Raw genomic sequence first — 15,107 nt, forward strand, 5'->3', positions numbered from 1 at the left:
TCATTTGCTGTGCTCGTTGTACGCTTTCAAAGTAAATGCTATCTTTTGTGATCCTATTGATGCGTATGATTGCAAGCTGCCCGCTCCTTGACTACGAAGATTGTCGTTGGACATCTATTTCAAAGCTCTGCTGGAGGTCGCTGGATCAACGTAACTGCTGCTCGCCTGGTGAGGTTGGACATGGATTATCTGTGACACCACATAGCTTAGTATACTCTGACCTGCACGCCAGAAGCATGAGGAAGGCAACGTGCACTTGGCTCGGTTCAAATTCTTTCTTTTTATTAATTTTGTTTTTCTTTCACATCTTCTGCGTTCGAATGATGGAGCAGCCGTGCAGCGGCGAAACAAGGCAAAGATGGAGGATGTACTGTCAGAGCTTAGGCCGCAACGTGATCGACGCACTGGTTGTCAATCATCTTGCACCAAGCCATCAAATACGCGCTTGACACTCATCATCTTGATCGTCATCATTTCAACTAAAAGAAAAAAAAATTTTTTCTTTTGGACGGCGCTATCTGTTGAGCCCAGCCTAGGTTTTGTGAAATGGTCCTACGTGCGCTTCCAACGCCGTACCGGATTGGCACCGACATCTGTCGCATTCCGCGAATACGCCGGATACTGAGCGCGGGAAGCCGTGGCCATGCTTCGTCGCGCGAGGAGAGTTCGCACTTCCGTGGCCTGCCATCCTTGGACGATAGGACCAACAAGTATCTTGAAGAAATGAGCGGACATCTCAATCCGTACTTCCTGGCCAGACTGTTCCGTCCAGGAGAAATTGCCGCGCTGGCGCAGAAGTACGGACGCGTCGCAAACACGATGAGCCACGACTCCTTGTATGAACACATCGCTGGCCGGTAAGATCGGTGCTGCCGTTCGCTTCGCTGGTCCCGGCTAATGTCGTAGGTGGGCCGCGAAAGAAGCCATCATCAAAGCGGCTTCGCAGTCGTACGTCAACGAGGACGGGTCTTACAGGAAGCCGACATTTCAAGACATCTTCATCTGGTCGTCGAAAGGTCGAGTCAAAGCTGCCATCCTCCGCGAACGGGTGCGAGGCGGCAGCGTGCAAGTCGATGCTTCTGGCCCAGGCTCAAGTTCGGCGGACGCGAAGAAGGACGAGGAGAGCATTCAGGCTATCCAGGAGAAAACTTCAGGGGCGCACGGCGACGAATTATTTTCTGATGAAGACGTATCCCAACTTGATGGTGATATGGTGGAAATCAGCATCAGTCACGACAAGGACTACGCGATAGCCACGGCGCTCTTTTGCGACCCCATCCCAAAATAGGAATCCGATCAAAAAGCCAGCCAGGTTCAAAAGGCGTTGCTCTACGATATCTAGGGGCCTAAGTATACATTTATCTAAATCAAGAAGGCTGCTGCCCCCAGAACACATGCAAACAAGGCCTTGGCCATGCCTTCCACAACGAACCCAGAACCTGCCGACGTGGTGGTTATCGCTGCGGTGCTCGACGAAGCAGACGATGCGACGGCAGTCCCGGACGCATTGCTCGCCGACGTGGTCGAATTTCCCGCAGCTCTGGCCGTGCTGACCGTGTCGGTGGTCGAGTTGGCACCGTCGATTTTGATGCTGGTGTAGCTGCCGGACTCGTCGCCGTACGTGTACGAGCTCGCCGGGTTTTGGTTCACAATCACCACCTTTTCGAGCGTCATTGTGAACGGGCCCTGGCTGAAGTTCGTCGCTCCTCCAGCCCATTCCACCGTGCCCTCGGAGTTCAAGGACGTGTCACCGCCGGCCCAAATGCCAACCTTGACCCGCATCGGCGTCTGAGGGTAGTTGGTTCCATCGACGGCGTCGGCGTAGTTCAACGTCCGGGTCAGCGTGCCGTCGACGTACCATTCTGTTTTGTCGCTTTGCCAGTTGACGGTGTAGTTGTGTGCGGTTGTCTGACAATCTGCGGCCGCGACCCAGAGCTCGCGATTATAGGTGGTCGTGTTTCCTTTGCCAAAGTAATTGGTCTGGACCTTGCTGTCGTCACCACCAATCCACTCCCAGTCTATCTCGTCCAGGTCATCGCTCTCCAGAACCACGGACGACACGATGCCAGTGCCGGGAGCGGACTTGAGGAAGACGCTGATCACGCCGAAGAAGACGTAGAATTCCGTCTCGATTGTCGGTGCATCCCCGGACTCCTTGATGGTGAATGTGGTTCCACCGCTTCCGTAGTCTATGAGAGACGAGCCGGCGGTGATGTTCCATTTTGCTGGGAGGGAAGATGATGTGAAGTCACTCGTCAGACTCGACGAGGACAGGCCCTCGTCTGCTGGACATGATGCTGGCATACGTATCAGTAACTGCGTTGGCAAAGCACGAAGTACGGGTACACACTGCTTTTGAGAGGATTACAGGACGTGTACGTCTGTGCAGCAACGAGCGGGACTAGAGAGATTGTCGAGATGAGCGAGCGAATGCGATGCATGTTTGAGATCAAACGATTGCGAATTGGCGTCCTATGCGATCCTTTTCTCGACCTCCAGATATAACAGAGTGAAACAAAAAAAAAAAAAAGAGAACTAAAAGACAAACCAACGGGGTATTCGCACAAGGAGGTCACGGCGGGATCAAAAAGTGCATTGCGAGAATAGTTCAGGTTTTGTTAGCCGTCGTCTTTTTTGTGTTCATCGCTCGCGTCAGCTCCCCTGGCCGTCGTACCGTTTGACGTTGTTTGCTTGCGCAACCGGATCCTCTCTCACTGCTCTTGAGACGAGGCTGTGCTCCACCCGGACGCGTAAACGTCGGTGGATCGCTTTGGCATCCGTGCCAAGCCCCTTGTTAGGAAACCTTCGACGAACAAGCTGCAGACCATTGGCCTGCTAGCCAAGGGCTTTCCGTGCTTCTGGCGCCCTCTTCTCGCACGAAAAAGCTGCGCAGTCCGCTCAAACGTCGACGGCGGTGAAAGGTGTCGCGGCCGTTGCTGAAGCGGTTCCGGCTCGCGGGACTCCCTGCGCCAGATTGCTTCCCTCCGCCGCACGCCCCAAAAGAACAAGACAACGCCAACCCCAGCGCGGGCCAGAGGGCAGCTTTCAGGTGTGACGTGACGTAGGACGGTGCTGCGCCCGTCCCCGTCGCGCACGTTTCCCATGCGTCGGATCCGATCTTCAGTCGTGACGTTAGAAAATTGGCTTCGCTCGAGCCGCCTTTTGGCGACGCAAGGCGCGCCGGAGGAGCCAGAGAGGGAGGGCGGCTATTCGCATCGTTGGATCGGAAGAGAGAAGAAAAAAGACCCAAAAAAAAAAACAAAGAAAGGAAATGTGAGCTGGTGCGCGTTTGCGAGAGAAATCGAAAATCAAAAATGGGGAACGGTTCAAGAAAAAAAGGAGGGAGGGGGTGGAGAAGGTAGAAGAGGAGAGCGGAAGACATGTGGCTTGCAGAAAGGGAAATGCCCAATTTGTTTCTTCTCACTATTAAACCTCAATGCTTCGAACGTGAATGATTTCTTTTCCCAAAACACCGTCGCTAAATGCAGCGCCCAACTATGGCTCAAGCTAGCGTCTCCAGCAAGAACTGCACTTGTCCGGATGATCTTTCCCATCGAATGTAGATGCCATTTTGCGTACGGCACCCCGGGGGAGCGGCGTGCGTGCTCAATCCCAAAGGGGACCTAAAAGGAAAAAAAAAAATATAAGCGACGATTTCTTGTTCTCGCACAAAGTCCGTTCTCATATCATCTTGGCCTGCCTGGCCATTTTGATGATTGCATGAGCCACTTCCTCTGCGGACGTTGATTCTGCGGTGCTGCCCGAGCTCGTCTCGTGACCGGTGGTCGGATTCGGGTAGAAGAATGCGGAGATGGCAATGATCATGTACACGAGCACGCAGAGCACGCCCTCGAGGTAGTTTGATTTCCCGTCGCGGAGGAAGTTGCCAATGACCAGGATGGCAAGAATGAGAACGCCGGCGTCGAAGATCTCGAAGTTGAAATCCATGCGATGGCCGAGGCCCCAGCTGACGATCACAACGAGAGGGGCGTTGAAGAGGGCGGTCTGAATGGAGGCTCCGAGCACGTGGGACAGCGCAAAGTTCATCTGATCGTCCCACGCTTCGTCAACGGCTGTGAGATGCTCTGCCGCTTTCTCCACCAGGGGAACAAGGATGAGACCGAGGAAGCTGCAAGACGGTTAGCCTGGGGTAAATAAATGAGATGAATCGCGGTGAGACGAACGCATCTTTGATTCCTCTCTTCTCGACAATGTATTCGATCTTCTCGACAAGGAAGATCGCCATGAAGGCGACGCACGTGATCGCAATGGCAATTGCAACGACACATTCGGTGAAGGTCAGCTTCTGCTTGTAGAGATCCCTGTGCCTGTCTGCATCCTTGTGTTCATCGGCGTGGAGAGCCTCCTCGTAAAGGCCGTGGTGCGATCGCATCTGAAAAAAGACGAACCTGTTCGACGTCTGTTAGCAGACTAAGGCGCACTGTACCCTGCGTGGAGACGGGCTGCATACACAAGATAGCCGAACAATAAGATGACCGCCGTTGCTCGGCTAATGTTTAGAATGTCATCCGACTGACTTGACGTGATGTTGAGGGCGGAGCTGAACACGGCGGGGACAATGAGTCCCACTGGAAAACGCGTCAGCATGATCAAAGCACACATAGCATAGGTCATTTTTTTTTTCCAACGTACTGCCTGCAACAAGCATCAAGTTGCTCCCGACCTCGCTGACGGCCTCGTGGAACTCCTGTTCATCTCTTCTCAGACCACCAGCAAAGAAGCATGCGCCCAGACACAGTAGCAGGTTCGCTAGAATGGACCCGAGGATAGCAGCCTTGATGATGGGAACCGACTTGTCGCCACGGCTGATCAGAACCATGAACAAGATGATTTCGACGACAGAGCCCAGTGTGGTCTCCAGGAGGGTAGCGAAGACATGCGGAAGCTTTCGTCCAAGCTCTTGGCCCGCGAAGCCAAGCAAGTTGGCAGCTGGCACCATGGCAATGTAGCTTAAGATGAAGATCCAGAGCTCCTCGTGAGGGCGAGCATACCTCTGTCACATCAGTTAGTCTCCTTTGTGATCCACACGGCAGCCAGCATGTTTTCTCGGCGTACCAAGGCGAACGCTGCGGGCACAAAGGGCCACAGAACATTGACAAGCTTGGAGAGCGTGCAGCTGCTTCTGAAGCAGATGGTCAAAAACTTCAGCGGGTGGAAGCCCTTTCTGCCGCTCTCACCCTCTGCTCGCACCCCGGGCGTGATCTTCTTCCCTTGGTTGACGGGAATGGAGGCGCTCCTGGGGCCCATCTCGTGGTCGAGGTGTTTCGGCTCGGTTGCGTAGGGATCCATGACGGGCAACGGCGGATTGCTTCGTCGGCGAGAGGACGGCTTGACTCTGGTCGTCATGGAGAAGACGTGCACTCAGCTCGAGGACCCAAGGACGGCGGAAGGGCGAGATGCGGTTTTTTTATGAAGGCCAAGGCACGCTACGCATGAATGGGCGGTTCAACGCAAGCCAATGTGATGTGTAGGGCGAGCGCGGCGGATCTGCATTGACGGCACGACAGGCTCAAGCAAACTCGCCAAAAGGCATTGGACGGGCGTGGAGAAGAAGGACGAAGGGGCACAAAGAACGAGTGGTAGGCGCATCGAACCTGTTTTCCACGGTCGTGACCTCTGCAGTCTCCCAGGCCAACCAACGTGGCTGTTGTCATAGTGGCTCGGCACGCGCAAGGAGGCTGCACATCGCAAAGCCAAGGCTCTGGCCAATTTCATCCTCGCCTGCTGTCTGGGCCTTCACGGGGGCGCGAGTGGGAAACGTCTGAAACGGTGCGGCCGCGCTTCGTGTGGCATCGGCCGTGCCAGCAAGCCGTATCGTGGTGGGAGAGCCGGGCGACGAGCTGGAGTGTCTGGGCCAAGGGTCGCCAGCACCGCAGCGTCTGGCCTCCACACCAGAGCCCGTCGACCTCGTTGAGTCTTCAGCGTCGTCTTTTGTGAGCTTGTCCGCTCTTAAGCTTTGCTCAGGCACTCTCCGCTCCTCCACTTAGCGCGCCGTCTTGCCAAGAAGGCCAAGAGGGCGCCGGCGTCATGATGCAGCGTCAACAGCTGGCAATGTCCCGCCAAGCAGAGCAGCATCCGCCGTGGGCAAACATCCAGCCGGCTGTGTCTCAATCGCCAGCGTCCTGCCTGGAACTACCCAGTGTCACTCTTGTCCTTGACTGCTTGATTTCCATGTCGACAGCGCGGAAAATCCTGCTCTGATCCTCGCACCGCCACATGCGTCCTGGGAATCCTCAAGTCTGAACCAGGACGACACATGCTCATTGGTGTACGGGTGCTGCTCGAGTTTCAACCGGCCTTGTCGCGCTCACAGTCAGAGGAGCACCTGGCGGGATTTTGTGTGTGCTGTAGTAGCTTTGCAGCCGTCAACACTGCGGGCAACCCGCTCTGATCTGTTCAACCTGAACACGGACTATGTCTTGTTGCCTTTTCTTGCTATCCCCACAACTACCTGTCGAAGAAGACCATGTAGATGATTTCCATGGCCATAGTAGGCCCCAGCCTTCGTAATGCCCCAATATGGCCAGCATGGCGGAGAAATAGCCCCTGTAGTTATGACAGACATTGTCCGATGGTCCTACGCACAAGAAGGCACTGCAAGGATGCCACGCTTCTACTCGTACAGATTCGTTCATCATCCAAACTCCATCCTTCCTTAGCTCCACAAACGTGTTGTCGACCCTTACTGCCACATGTCCCGTGAACCTGCATGGGCGGAGGAATCGTGTGCGGGCAGCGAAAGAAGGGAGGTTCTCGCAGCCGAGCTTCACTGGTCTTTCCGGACGTCTACAAAATTCATGGAAATGACAGTGGTGGTGATGACAAGGTAGCTGTTGCAATCTACATCATTTTCTCCTGTCTTTCTTAGAGGAGAAATCTCAATCGATGTCATCGTAACGGAACGCCATTTGATGCGCGTTTTACCATCCTCAAACCACCTGCATTGCAGACAAAGGGACAATCATCATCAAAGTCTCCATTCTTATCAAAACGAGAGCACAGCATATACGCTAGATTGACCCCTGGAGGCTTTGAAGCGAGGCTGGAAATTTGTAGAATGGACTTTGGATCGAGAGGATCAGACCTGATAATGATCGACTTTCGAGAATGACCGGGGTCGTGCGTGTGGTGGTTGTCCACGGTCACCTGATTGGCTGCCGCGCTGGGCCACCAAGCAGCGAAGCAGCGTTCTTACGCTCAGGTCTTCAAGACCACAACACCACCATTTCGGTCGCGCACATAACTACCACATCGCGCAAAAAGAGGCCTGAAAATAACTGCACAGCCTGAAGCATTGCTAGGCCAGTCCCTCTTTGCTTTTGCGCGCCATGCCGCGTCCTCGTCGGACCAAAGTCGCGTCCGAAGGTGCACGCGTCGTGACCTTGTCCGAGGGCGCACCCACCACGTCAACATCTAAGCCGAGAAGAGCAGATTCAATGGCTGCGCCGAAGAACACCAGGGCGCGTGCACAAAGGCTCAAGCCTAGCAGTCAAATCGAAGAGATTGAGAGTTCAGGGCAGACCGTGCAAAAAAAGCAAACGAAAAAAGCGCGGCGTCCACCAGCGAACAGAAAGAAGGACCTCTTAGTGGACAGGTATGTCGAGGATGACGTGGAAGATGAAGGTCAGACGAGTGCGCTAGATGCACTCAAAGCACGAATGGATGCTGGTCAAGCTGGCCAGGCCGAAGCCCTTGATACCATAGTCATCGCGACTCCACATTCGCCAGAAGCTCGCGCAGAGAAGCGACAGAGTAGTTCACGAGAAAGAAATACACGGTCGCAGTCACATGTTGCATCAACCCCTCAAGAACGACACGCTGCAGTCAACAGAGGACGGACACCATCGGTTCAGCTAAACACCGACGATGATCTCTACGGTCTCAGCCCAGCGGGCAAAGCCTCTCAGGCAAGGATTAGACCTCGCAGAAGTAGCGTGCCGCGTCCTCCTGTGTCTGCGTTAAGGGTGCAAGGAACGCCTGGAATAGAGACGTCCATGCTGATGTTGCAGAATTTCAAGCGAAGGGCCCGACAGCCGAGCTTGATCCGTATGGTTCAGCAGAGCAGTGAGCTGGGACAAGAGGACGAAGAGGCGTACCTTGGTGCAGAACTCGATATGGATGACACACTGCGCGACTTTGATAAGTTCCTGCCAGAAGACGAGTCCACGCCACTCAATTTTGGGAAGAAGAAGCCCCTCATCGGCTCTGTTGGCCAGCCCAGTGATACTCACAGACATGAGCCGCGCACAACAAGTTCGAAGAAGAGAAAACGAGACCAAACCGAGGAAGAAATTCAAATTCCTGGCTCAAGCTCCTATGGCTCGTCACCGCCGCGGATCGAGGGCACAACATGGGCGCGATCTCCCAGGTCCCCAAGCGTGCCTGAAGGCCGTATCATTGCGTCGATCGAGGAACAAGATCCGATCAATGCCGACCCGCTTTCCCAAAGTGACATCATGACTGCACCCAAGTCCAGCAGCGAGCCTGCAACACCAAAAAGACAGAACATCTCAAGAGATGGACGGAAGAGCAATCACGCAAAGGGAGCAAATTCACAAGCGAAGAAGTTGTCGACGATCTCAACAGCACAGCTGCAGTCCCTCTTGCCAAAACCGCGGGGTAGGTCAGTAGCAAGGCAATCAAGGTTAAGAAACCGATACGACGTACAGAGCGATTCAGAGCTGGACACTTCATCTGAGGGACATGAAGATGATGACGAGCTGTCACGCCCAGCGGGACGCCGACGACCTACAGCCAAAAAGATGGCCCTGACGAAGAAAGACGGGAACAAAGACGTGGGCAAGAAGACGGCCGCCAACTCGAAGCAGAAGCGAACATACGGCCGACAAAGGACCGCGGAAAAAGAAAATGACGAGGGTGCTAATACACCTTCGGATGAGGATGAGGACACAATCGAGATCATTGGCGACGAGAAGACGGCAAAGGCCAGAGCGGTCAAGAGCAAGAAACTTGAACGGATTCGACAGATGTTTGCCGCGGTCGACAACTGGGAAATGGAGTATGAGAACGTTGATCTGGGAGGCGATGACAGCTCACCATGGAGGTGATCCCCCCCATTTGTCGTGCTGCGGTCATGAGGGCTCTGTTTCGACATCCCTTGCTTGCAATACACACGGACTGTTTGGTTTGGATCACTTCTCAGCTTGAGCTGACTTTGTAGACCTCGAAGTTTCGATGAAATTAACGGGAGCACGCCGATGCATTGTGTAGTGCTAAGCGTATGTTTGTATGCGAAGTCGCAAACGATTTGATATTACGAGAACCCGCTGAAAGTTAACCTCCACATTTGCACAACAAACATTCTGTACCCAAATCTACTTCTCTCTGGTGAAAATGACCGTGTGTGTGTGTGTGTGTGTGTGTGTGTGTGTAAACTATTCCTCCAGTGAAAATACAAAGGAATGATGAGCCTTTTCGACGCAACTGCTGCTGAGAAGGAGTTTCGATCAGCTCTGAACGTGGATGACCACATGTTGAACCGGTTTCCACCGTTCTAGCAGCCACCTCCTACTCCTCGACCGCTTGCTGAACCTTTCTCAACCGAGCCGTGGGCAGCCACTTGTCCTCAGGAATGACCCACCAACTGACGATGCCGAAGATCGTGATGGCACCAAAGATGACGGGTGAGTAGTTGAAGGTGCTCCCACTGACGGGGAAGTACAACGGAGAGAACAGGACGGCGGCCAGGTACGTGTTCCACACAAACGCAATGACGTTCAAGGGCCTCGACCACTTGCCCAGACTCCACTTCGCATGCTTGAACTTGTGGGGAGTGATGAAGGCACGGCCGAATGAGATGAGAGCGTAAGCCGTGATGGTGGGGACGCCGGCCGCTGAAACCAGAGAGGTGAAGGCGACGGGGGACGGCAGGATCGTGCAGAGCAAGAGCGCGGAGACGACCAGCATGACGGTGATCGCGTTGCGGGGTTGCTTTTGCGAATCGACCTTTGAGATCCAGCCGCTGAACGGAAGGACGCCGTCGCGCGCGACAGCCCAGATCAACCTGGAGGAGGCGACGCCGGAAACGGTCATGTTCAACACCAGGGCGATGATGCAGATGACGCACATGACGAGCTGGCCACCACGCCCGAGGGCCATGTCGTAGATCTCCATGAAGGGCTGCGGTCCGCCGAAGCTGTACAAGGTGTTCAAATCCGGCGTGCAGAACAGGAAAAGGATCACGATTGGGAAGCCGAGGATGGCGCTGGACGCAGCAGAGCTGAAGATTGCCTTGGCGGCCGTGACCGAGGCATTGAGCGTCTCCTCGCTGACGTGCCCGGGAGCTTCATAGCCCACGAGGATGCCGGCCGTGACGTAGAAAGCCAGCATCCAGTTCCACACGGGGGGTGCGCCCGTCTCATTGTACGTTTGCGTGAAGACGTATTTTGCAGACTGAAATCCGTACGTCTTGCTCACGCCGATGGGCAGCCAAATGATGTTGAGAATGAAATCAAGCATGACCATGCCGGTGCCGAGACGGAAAATCCACTTGTACGTCTTTGGATTGAGGTAGTTCATGCCGATGGCAAGGAAGAGAAAAGCTTCGGACACGATCCACTGGACGACGCGGAATTTGATGTCCGACACATCTGTGCTGTAGGGTAGCCCGAATACGGTGATTTCGGAGAGCAGAAAGTTGGCCGTGCCTTGACCCAAAGATGCTACAAAGGTGGTCCACGCGGTACAGGACCACCACGCGACGATGAACCCGAACAGTCGGCCGTATCGAGGACCGCCGGCTTCTGCAGCCCAGCTGAATAAATGGGTAAGCATTGAGCTGAAAGTCTTTGCGGTGGATTCTGCTTACAAATAGATTGAGCCAGCCGCCGGTAAGGCAGAGCACGTTTCAGCGAGCACGGCAGCAGTGATGAACACAAAGAAGCAAGTGATCACATAGCTGGACCAGTACGCGGCTGGGCCACCGGCTCCAACTCCAATGGTAAAGGTGACACGGATACCGCCGATAAAGTACAGAGCCGCTATGAAAGGGTCAAAATGCTGTACATTGAGATTACTGAAGGCGAATAGTCACCAAAGCTTGCCGAGAAGCTCTCAAACAGCTCCCAAGATCGATGGAGGGTCTAGCCGATTAGTACGTGTACGCAAAAAGAAAAGTAGAGCTGTGACCTACCTGCTTGTACCCAAGCGATTGCTGACCTGTGTCAGCCCGTCGCCGTTCTCGTACGAGGGGAAAGTGCTAGGGGGTTAGGACTTCATAGCTCTCCTTACGCGCTCATGATAGCGTTCAAGTTCAGCGGTATGATCTCAGCCCTGTCGCCGCCCTTCTGAACGCCTCCCACCAAAAGGCGGCTGATATGGCAGAATAGAAGGATCTATGGCAACAGGACACCCGCGTGCCATGAAATCGTCGTCTTTCTTTTTTTTTTCTTTTTGTAAAGACCGTCGGCGTCCGCTCCCGAAAGGGTTGGGACCCGCCGGATCTTGAATCGAGAGCGATACTTACCTGCTATCCTGGCGCGTTTGGGAGAAATATGGTCGCGGGGTTCGAAGACAGGATATTCCGGGCGGCGGAAACACCAGGCCGAGGCTGTTCATCGTCTTACCAGGTAGCGCTCATCCGAGTCCATGGATTCGTTATCTTGAAAGTCCGACTGGAGGGGGTTTGACGGGTCCTCCGTGGACCTTGTCGGCTTGAGGTCGGCAGACGATGCCATTGTTGATGGATCGATACGATTACTCTTCCTAAACTCGATAGTTGACGGGGCGAAGCGATGAAAAGAGACAAAACAGAAGAAGGGTATGGAGTGTCCAAGGCGGGGCAGTTATTGCGAGGGAAAAAAAAAACATTAGAGCGATCACGGAATTCAAGTCCCATCCAAACGGGTAATGGGTGGGGGGCATCACGACGCTATCAGCGCCATGGCTTGACTTAGTCTCCGTTCTTCAGCAATGCTTGTTCCGTTTGTCAATTGTCGAATGTAATGCAATGCACTGAGAGAAGCATTCTTCTTCACCCGGACGGTTTAGCTCTGTACAGACTACGGTATGAGATCCGCGTGATTAAAGCAAATTCGTCGTGTACCTCCGGAGGATCTCATGACGTCAAACAAAGCGGATCAGAAGGCCAAACAATCATTGGACAAGAAGTCCGTGGCACTGGTTGAACAACGATGCAAAGCCGTTCAATGTGCTGTGTCGGGGCGCGTAGCTGACCCGCAGAAAATCAAAACTTAATGGTTAGAGCCTTTGCATCGAAGAACTATGCTAGACGCTTTCTTTTTGCTATCGGAATGGACAGGAAGAGTAAATAAGATGGGCAGATGTTCACGTCTTTAATACGCCGAACTTTCTGGGCTTCTTCGTGCTCATATGTGCCGTGACTTCAGCTCATGTTTGATAAGATTTCTCCGTCACCGAATCAAGTCCTACGCTGCGTCTGCCCGTCTTACTTCTTGCCAATAGACTGATTCTTGCCACACGTGTGCCTATTCGGAGCTCAAGTCAAAATTCATGTTCTTTTGGGTCGCTTTCGTCGCATCTTTGCCGTCCCAAATAATCTCCTCTGGGCTGGAATGCCTTGCATTTATCCCGTTGTTTTTCCCCGGAGCACTGAATAGCCCTTTCGCATCCAACGAAATGGCTTTCGTCGGCCGTGAGCTACCATTTTGCAGCTCGTTTCTAGGCTCTAAGACGTCGCTTTTGCTATGAAACAACTTCATAGCAGCCAGAAGTGGCTTGAGAGTTGTGGCAGAGGTACAAAATATGCATATCCCTAACTCAAGGCCTCCCCAGAGAAATGGAACGTTAATTGTATAGAGAATATCGTCTTTGTCAACACTGGCGGTGTACGCCAGTCTAGCAATTGTAGCTACGCTGGCACTACGTAAAGATATCAGCAAGGGCATATTGCGTGATTGAAGCCTTCTCTATAGAAGGATGACTTACAATGAACCCAATGAGAGTACAAATCCAGCAACCAGTTTTATCCGCCTAGGGGCATGAATGGTATAGAGGATGTGTACAGGTAATACAATGCCAAGTAATATGTCTATGAAAAGCATGACAGCACCATGAGCATATGAGTCGCTAACTTGAACGGATATGCTCCGGCAACTACCATCCGTGGGGAGCTCAACATAGCTTTTCCAGAAGTAGTCAATTGGAGTACAACTGAAGAGAACCAGGAAGAAAGTGGCTACTGTAATAATGATTGTGACAGCACAGGTAAAATAAAGACAGTAAATATGTCTGCTATCACGGACAATTCGTAATAGAGTCAAAGCAAATGAAATTTTGATTGATCCACTACCGAGAACGAACATGAGCTCAGACAGGAATAAATACTAGCCAATTCGACTTATCAGAAGACCGTACAGCGACGAGAGATGGCGAGCTTACTTTTGAAGCGTTAGACATTGTTTCAAGGGTCAGCGACGATCCTGAGTGACTCCCCAGACCATAGTTTAATAAACCGTGAAGATATAATCCGCCTTGGCTTGTGAAAAAAGCCTATTGCTGTCAGTCGATAATGCGGTGGAACAAGCGTCCATTTCCTCATACCAGAGCAAAAAATGCAAGCACATCATCCCAGGACAAATTACGTCGCATCACATGTCGTACGTAAAATCGAAGACTAGTAGCAACCCACGTTGCAGTGAGGGCTGTCGTTATGAGAGCAACGCAAATGGAAGTCGAGTATGCCATGGCCCTCTCCAGAAGCTAGAATAACAGTTAAGTAGGATAAGCTAATGTGATTAAACTAAAACAGACCGCGTTTTTTGGTGTTAATATGTTCTTGGAATATTTTTTTGCTTAGATTTGAGAAGAAATAACAAACGCACTCAGGAACGAGCTTCCACTCGAGAAGGAATGCACTTATCAACTCAGTACTGCTTCTTGAGATCCGTGCCTCTAAGCAACGACTGGACAAGAGGGCAGCTAGAGTAAGCGACTACTGTTATGAGAACCCTAGCTGCGACGAATTTAGCAGGCTCTACCCGAAACACGTCCCCATGGACTTCATCACGGAAGTCGGAACGGTTTTCGATCTATGTTAAATCTCGCTATCGAATATCATTTTGCACAACACAGCCTAGTATATCAAGGTTGATAGTGAAGTAGAGAATGTCTTGTCTGATTTAGACAGTGGGTTTCGACTTAGTTGAGAAGGTTAGGTGGTGTCGTGAGGACTGGCTCTTGGACCAGTCTTCTTGAGCTGATATAGTTACAGATACCACTGATAGCTCACAAGCTTTGTCACTGGTCAAGTCACACATGAATTACCTGGGCTAGGTATGCAAAAGATGCGGAGTTGGATTCCAAGTTCCGACATTCCCGAAATGTACGCAGAACCATGCGCACTTCCTGTAGTTGTGTCCATTTTCAATCCAATTCTACAGATAATCCGCAGAATTTTACACGTCTGTGGCACATAAGTACGAACACAAGGGCAGAGCAATATAATGATGCGGTCGTATTTGATACAAAGTTTTAAACAGCAAGCACCAAATGACTTGTCTTTAGAGTTTTGAACACATCAAGGGATAAGCACTGCCGGTAACGATTACTTGACTCTTGTCAAACAAACATCTCGCGAGACAATTTTTTCACTATCTGTACGACTCTATTTCTATAGTAAGACATGTGTTAGACTGGGGAAATTCATGAAGTCCTTGTTGTGACAACCGGAAGCCGTCTTCTGGATCCGGAATGGAAAACCGTAGCATCCGGACAAGTTATCGGAATTTGGCTGCATGTCTCGTGTACTCTCAGATGTTCCGACGATGTGATATAACAAAGAAAGCTGCTCGTCGGACAGCCGATGAGCCCGTCTGGGAGTCGAGTTTCTGAGTTTTAACTCGAAGATTCCTACTTACATTGGAACGCCCAACACTGAGATCCCCCTCTTTCGACTTTTGACAGATATTCCGCCATGTCTACCTACAACACTCCTCGTGTAAAAATCAGTCGCCACAGCTCACCAGATGCTTCCGAAGTGCAGCCTTTACTCAGCCGCGCTGTGAGTAAGGAGACGGAGTATTCACGAGAAGGGACTGCAACTGCATTCGCAGCATTTGGAATTGTTTGGACAATCATCTGCGCTC

At 52.3% G+C, this 15,107-nt stretch overlaps 6 protein-coding genes across 7 annotated transcripts; 2 read left to right on the forward strand and 4 right to left on the reverse strand.

The window, feature by feature from the left end:
• The first annotated feature begins 456 nt into the window (after nt 1–456).
• Nucleotides 457–2,526, forward strand: PV09_03244. Of its 2 annotated transcripts, none has more exons than XM_016356418.1 (2): nt 457–857; nt 907–2,526. In XM_016356418.1, exons 1-2 carry the CDS (start codon nt 547–549, stop codon nt 1,286–1,288), a joined length of 693 nt encoding a protein of 230 aa, XP_016215941.1. In that variant the 5' UTR covers nt 457–546; the 3' UTR covers nt 1,289–2,526. The 2 variants fall into 2 exon arrangements, with proteins under 2 accessions (XP_016215941.1, XP_016215942.1); XM_016356419.1 differs by having other exon boundaries at nt 457–836.
• PV09_03245 (uncharacterized protein) lies at nt 1,363–2,441 on the reverse strand (the record flags this gene model as incomplete). The annotated part of the gene is made up of 2 exons (XM_016356420.1): nt 1,363–2,297; nt 2,351–2,441. The coding sequence occupies 2 exons, from the start codon at nt 2,439–2,441 to the stop codon at nt 1,363–1,365; spliced, it is 1,026 nt and encodes a 341-aa protein (XP_016215943.1).
• An 861-nt stretch (nt 2,527–3,387) lies between the features above and the next one.
• PV09_03246 (calcium/proton exchanger) lies at nt 3,388–5,849 on the reverse strand. The gene is made up of 5 exons (XM_016356421.1): nt 5,077–5,849; nt 4,654–5,014; nt 4,472–4,589; nt 4,185–4,409; nt 3,388–4,129 (listed from the first exon to the last, which is right to left on the reverse strand). The coding sequence occupies exons 1-5, from the start codon at nt 5,365–5,367 to the stop codon at nt 3,682–3,684; spliced, it is 1,443 nt and encodes a 480-aa protein (XP_016215944.1). The 5' UTR covers nt 5,368–5,849; the 3' UTR covers nt 3,388–3,681.
• Nucleotides 5,850–7,238: 1,389 nt separating this feature from the next.
• PV09_03247 (uncharacterized protein) lies at nt 7,239–9,380 on the forward strand. The gene has a single exon (XM_016356422.1). It carries the CDS (start codon nt 7,350–7,352, stop codon nt 9,087–9,089), a length of 1,740 nt encoding a protein of 579 aa, XP_016215945.1. The 5' UTR covers nt 7,239–7,349; the 3' UTR covers nt 9,090–9,380.
• PV09_03248 (uncharacterized protein) lies at nt 9,111–11,978 on the reverse strand. Its single transcript, XM_016356423.1, has 5 exons — nt 11,507–11,978; nt 11,174–11,194; nt 11,075–11,123; nt 10,850–11,021; nt 9,111–10,795 (listed from the first exon to the last, which is right to left on the reverse strand). The coding sequence occupies exon 5, from the start codon at nt 10,558–10,560 to the stop codon at nt 9,550–9,552; it is 1,011 nt and encodes a 336-aa protein (XP_016215946.1). The 5' UTR covers nt 10,561–10,795; nt 10,850–11,021; nt 11,075–11,123; nt 11,174–11,194; nt 11,507–11,978; the 3' UTR covers nt 9,111–9,549.
• A 510-nt stretch (nt 11,979–12,488) lies between these two features.
• Nucleotides 12,489–13,064, reverse strand: PV09_03249 (uncharacterized protein; the record flags this gene model as incomplete). The annotated part of the gene is made up of 2 exons (XM_016356424.1): nt 12,489–12,882; nt 12,949–13,064. The coding sequence occupies 2 exons, from the start codon at nt 13,062–13,064 to the stop codon at nt 12,489–12,491; spliced, it is 510 nt and encodes a 169-aa protein (XP_016215947.1).
• Between the last annotated feature and the right edge of the window lie 2,043 nt (nt 13,065–15,107).

This window comes from Verruconis gallopava, assembly GCF_000836295.1.
Source record: "Verruconis gallopava strain CBS 43764 unplaced genomic scaffold supercont1.8, whole genome shotgun sequence".
NCBI lineage: Eukaryota > Fungi > Ascomycota > Dothideomycetes > Venturiales > Sympoventuriaceae > Verruconis > Verruconis gallopava.

What these genes read in the sequence shown, in the direction of transcription:
- PV09_03244 (XM_016356418.1), top strand. Translation starts at nt 547, where the DNA reads ATGGTCCTACGTGCGCTTCCAACGCCGTACCGGATTGGCACCGACATC. An exon ending in TATGAACACATCGCTGGCCG is followed by an intron (nt 858 to 906) that starts GTAAGATCGGTG and finishes CTAATGTCGTAG; the next exon opens with GTGGGCCGCGAAAGAAGCCA.
- PV09_03246 (XM_016356421.1), bottom strand. Translation starts at nt 5,367, where the DNA reads ATGACGACCAGAGTCAAGCCGTCCTCTCGCCGACGAAGCAATCCGCCG. An exon ending in TGCCCGCAGCGTTCGCCTTG is followed by an intron (nt 5,015 to 5,076) that starts GTACGCCGAGAA and finishes CTGATGTGACAG; the next exon opens with AGGTATGCTCGCCCTCACGA. An exon ending in AAGAGAGGAATCAAAGATGC is followed by an intron (nt 4,130 to 4,184) that starts GTTCGTCTCACC and finishes ACCGTCTTGCAG; the next exon opens with CTTCCTCGGTCTCATCCTTG.
- PV09_03247 (XM_016356422.1), top strand. Translation starts at nt 7,350, where the DNA reads ATGCCGCGTCCTCGTCGGACCAAAGTCGCGTCCGAAGGTGCACGCGTC.
- PV09_03248 (XM_016356423.1), bottom strand. Translation starts at nt 10,560, where the DNA reads ATGAACTACCTCAATCCAAAGACGTACAAGTGGATTTTCCGTCTCGGC.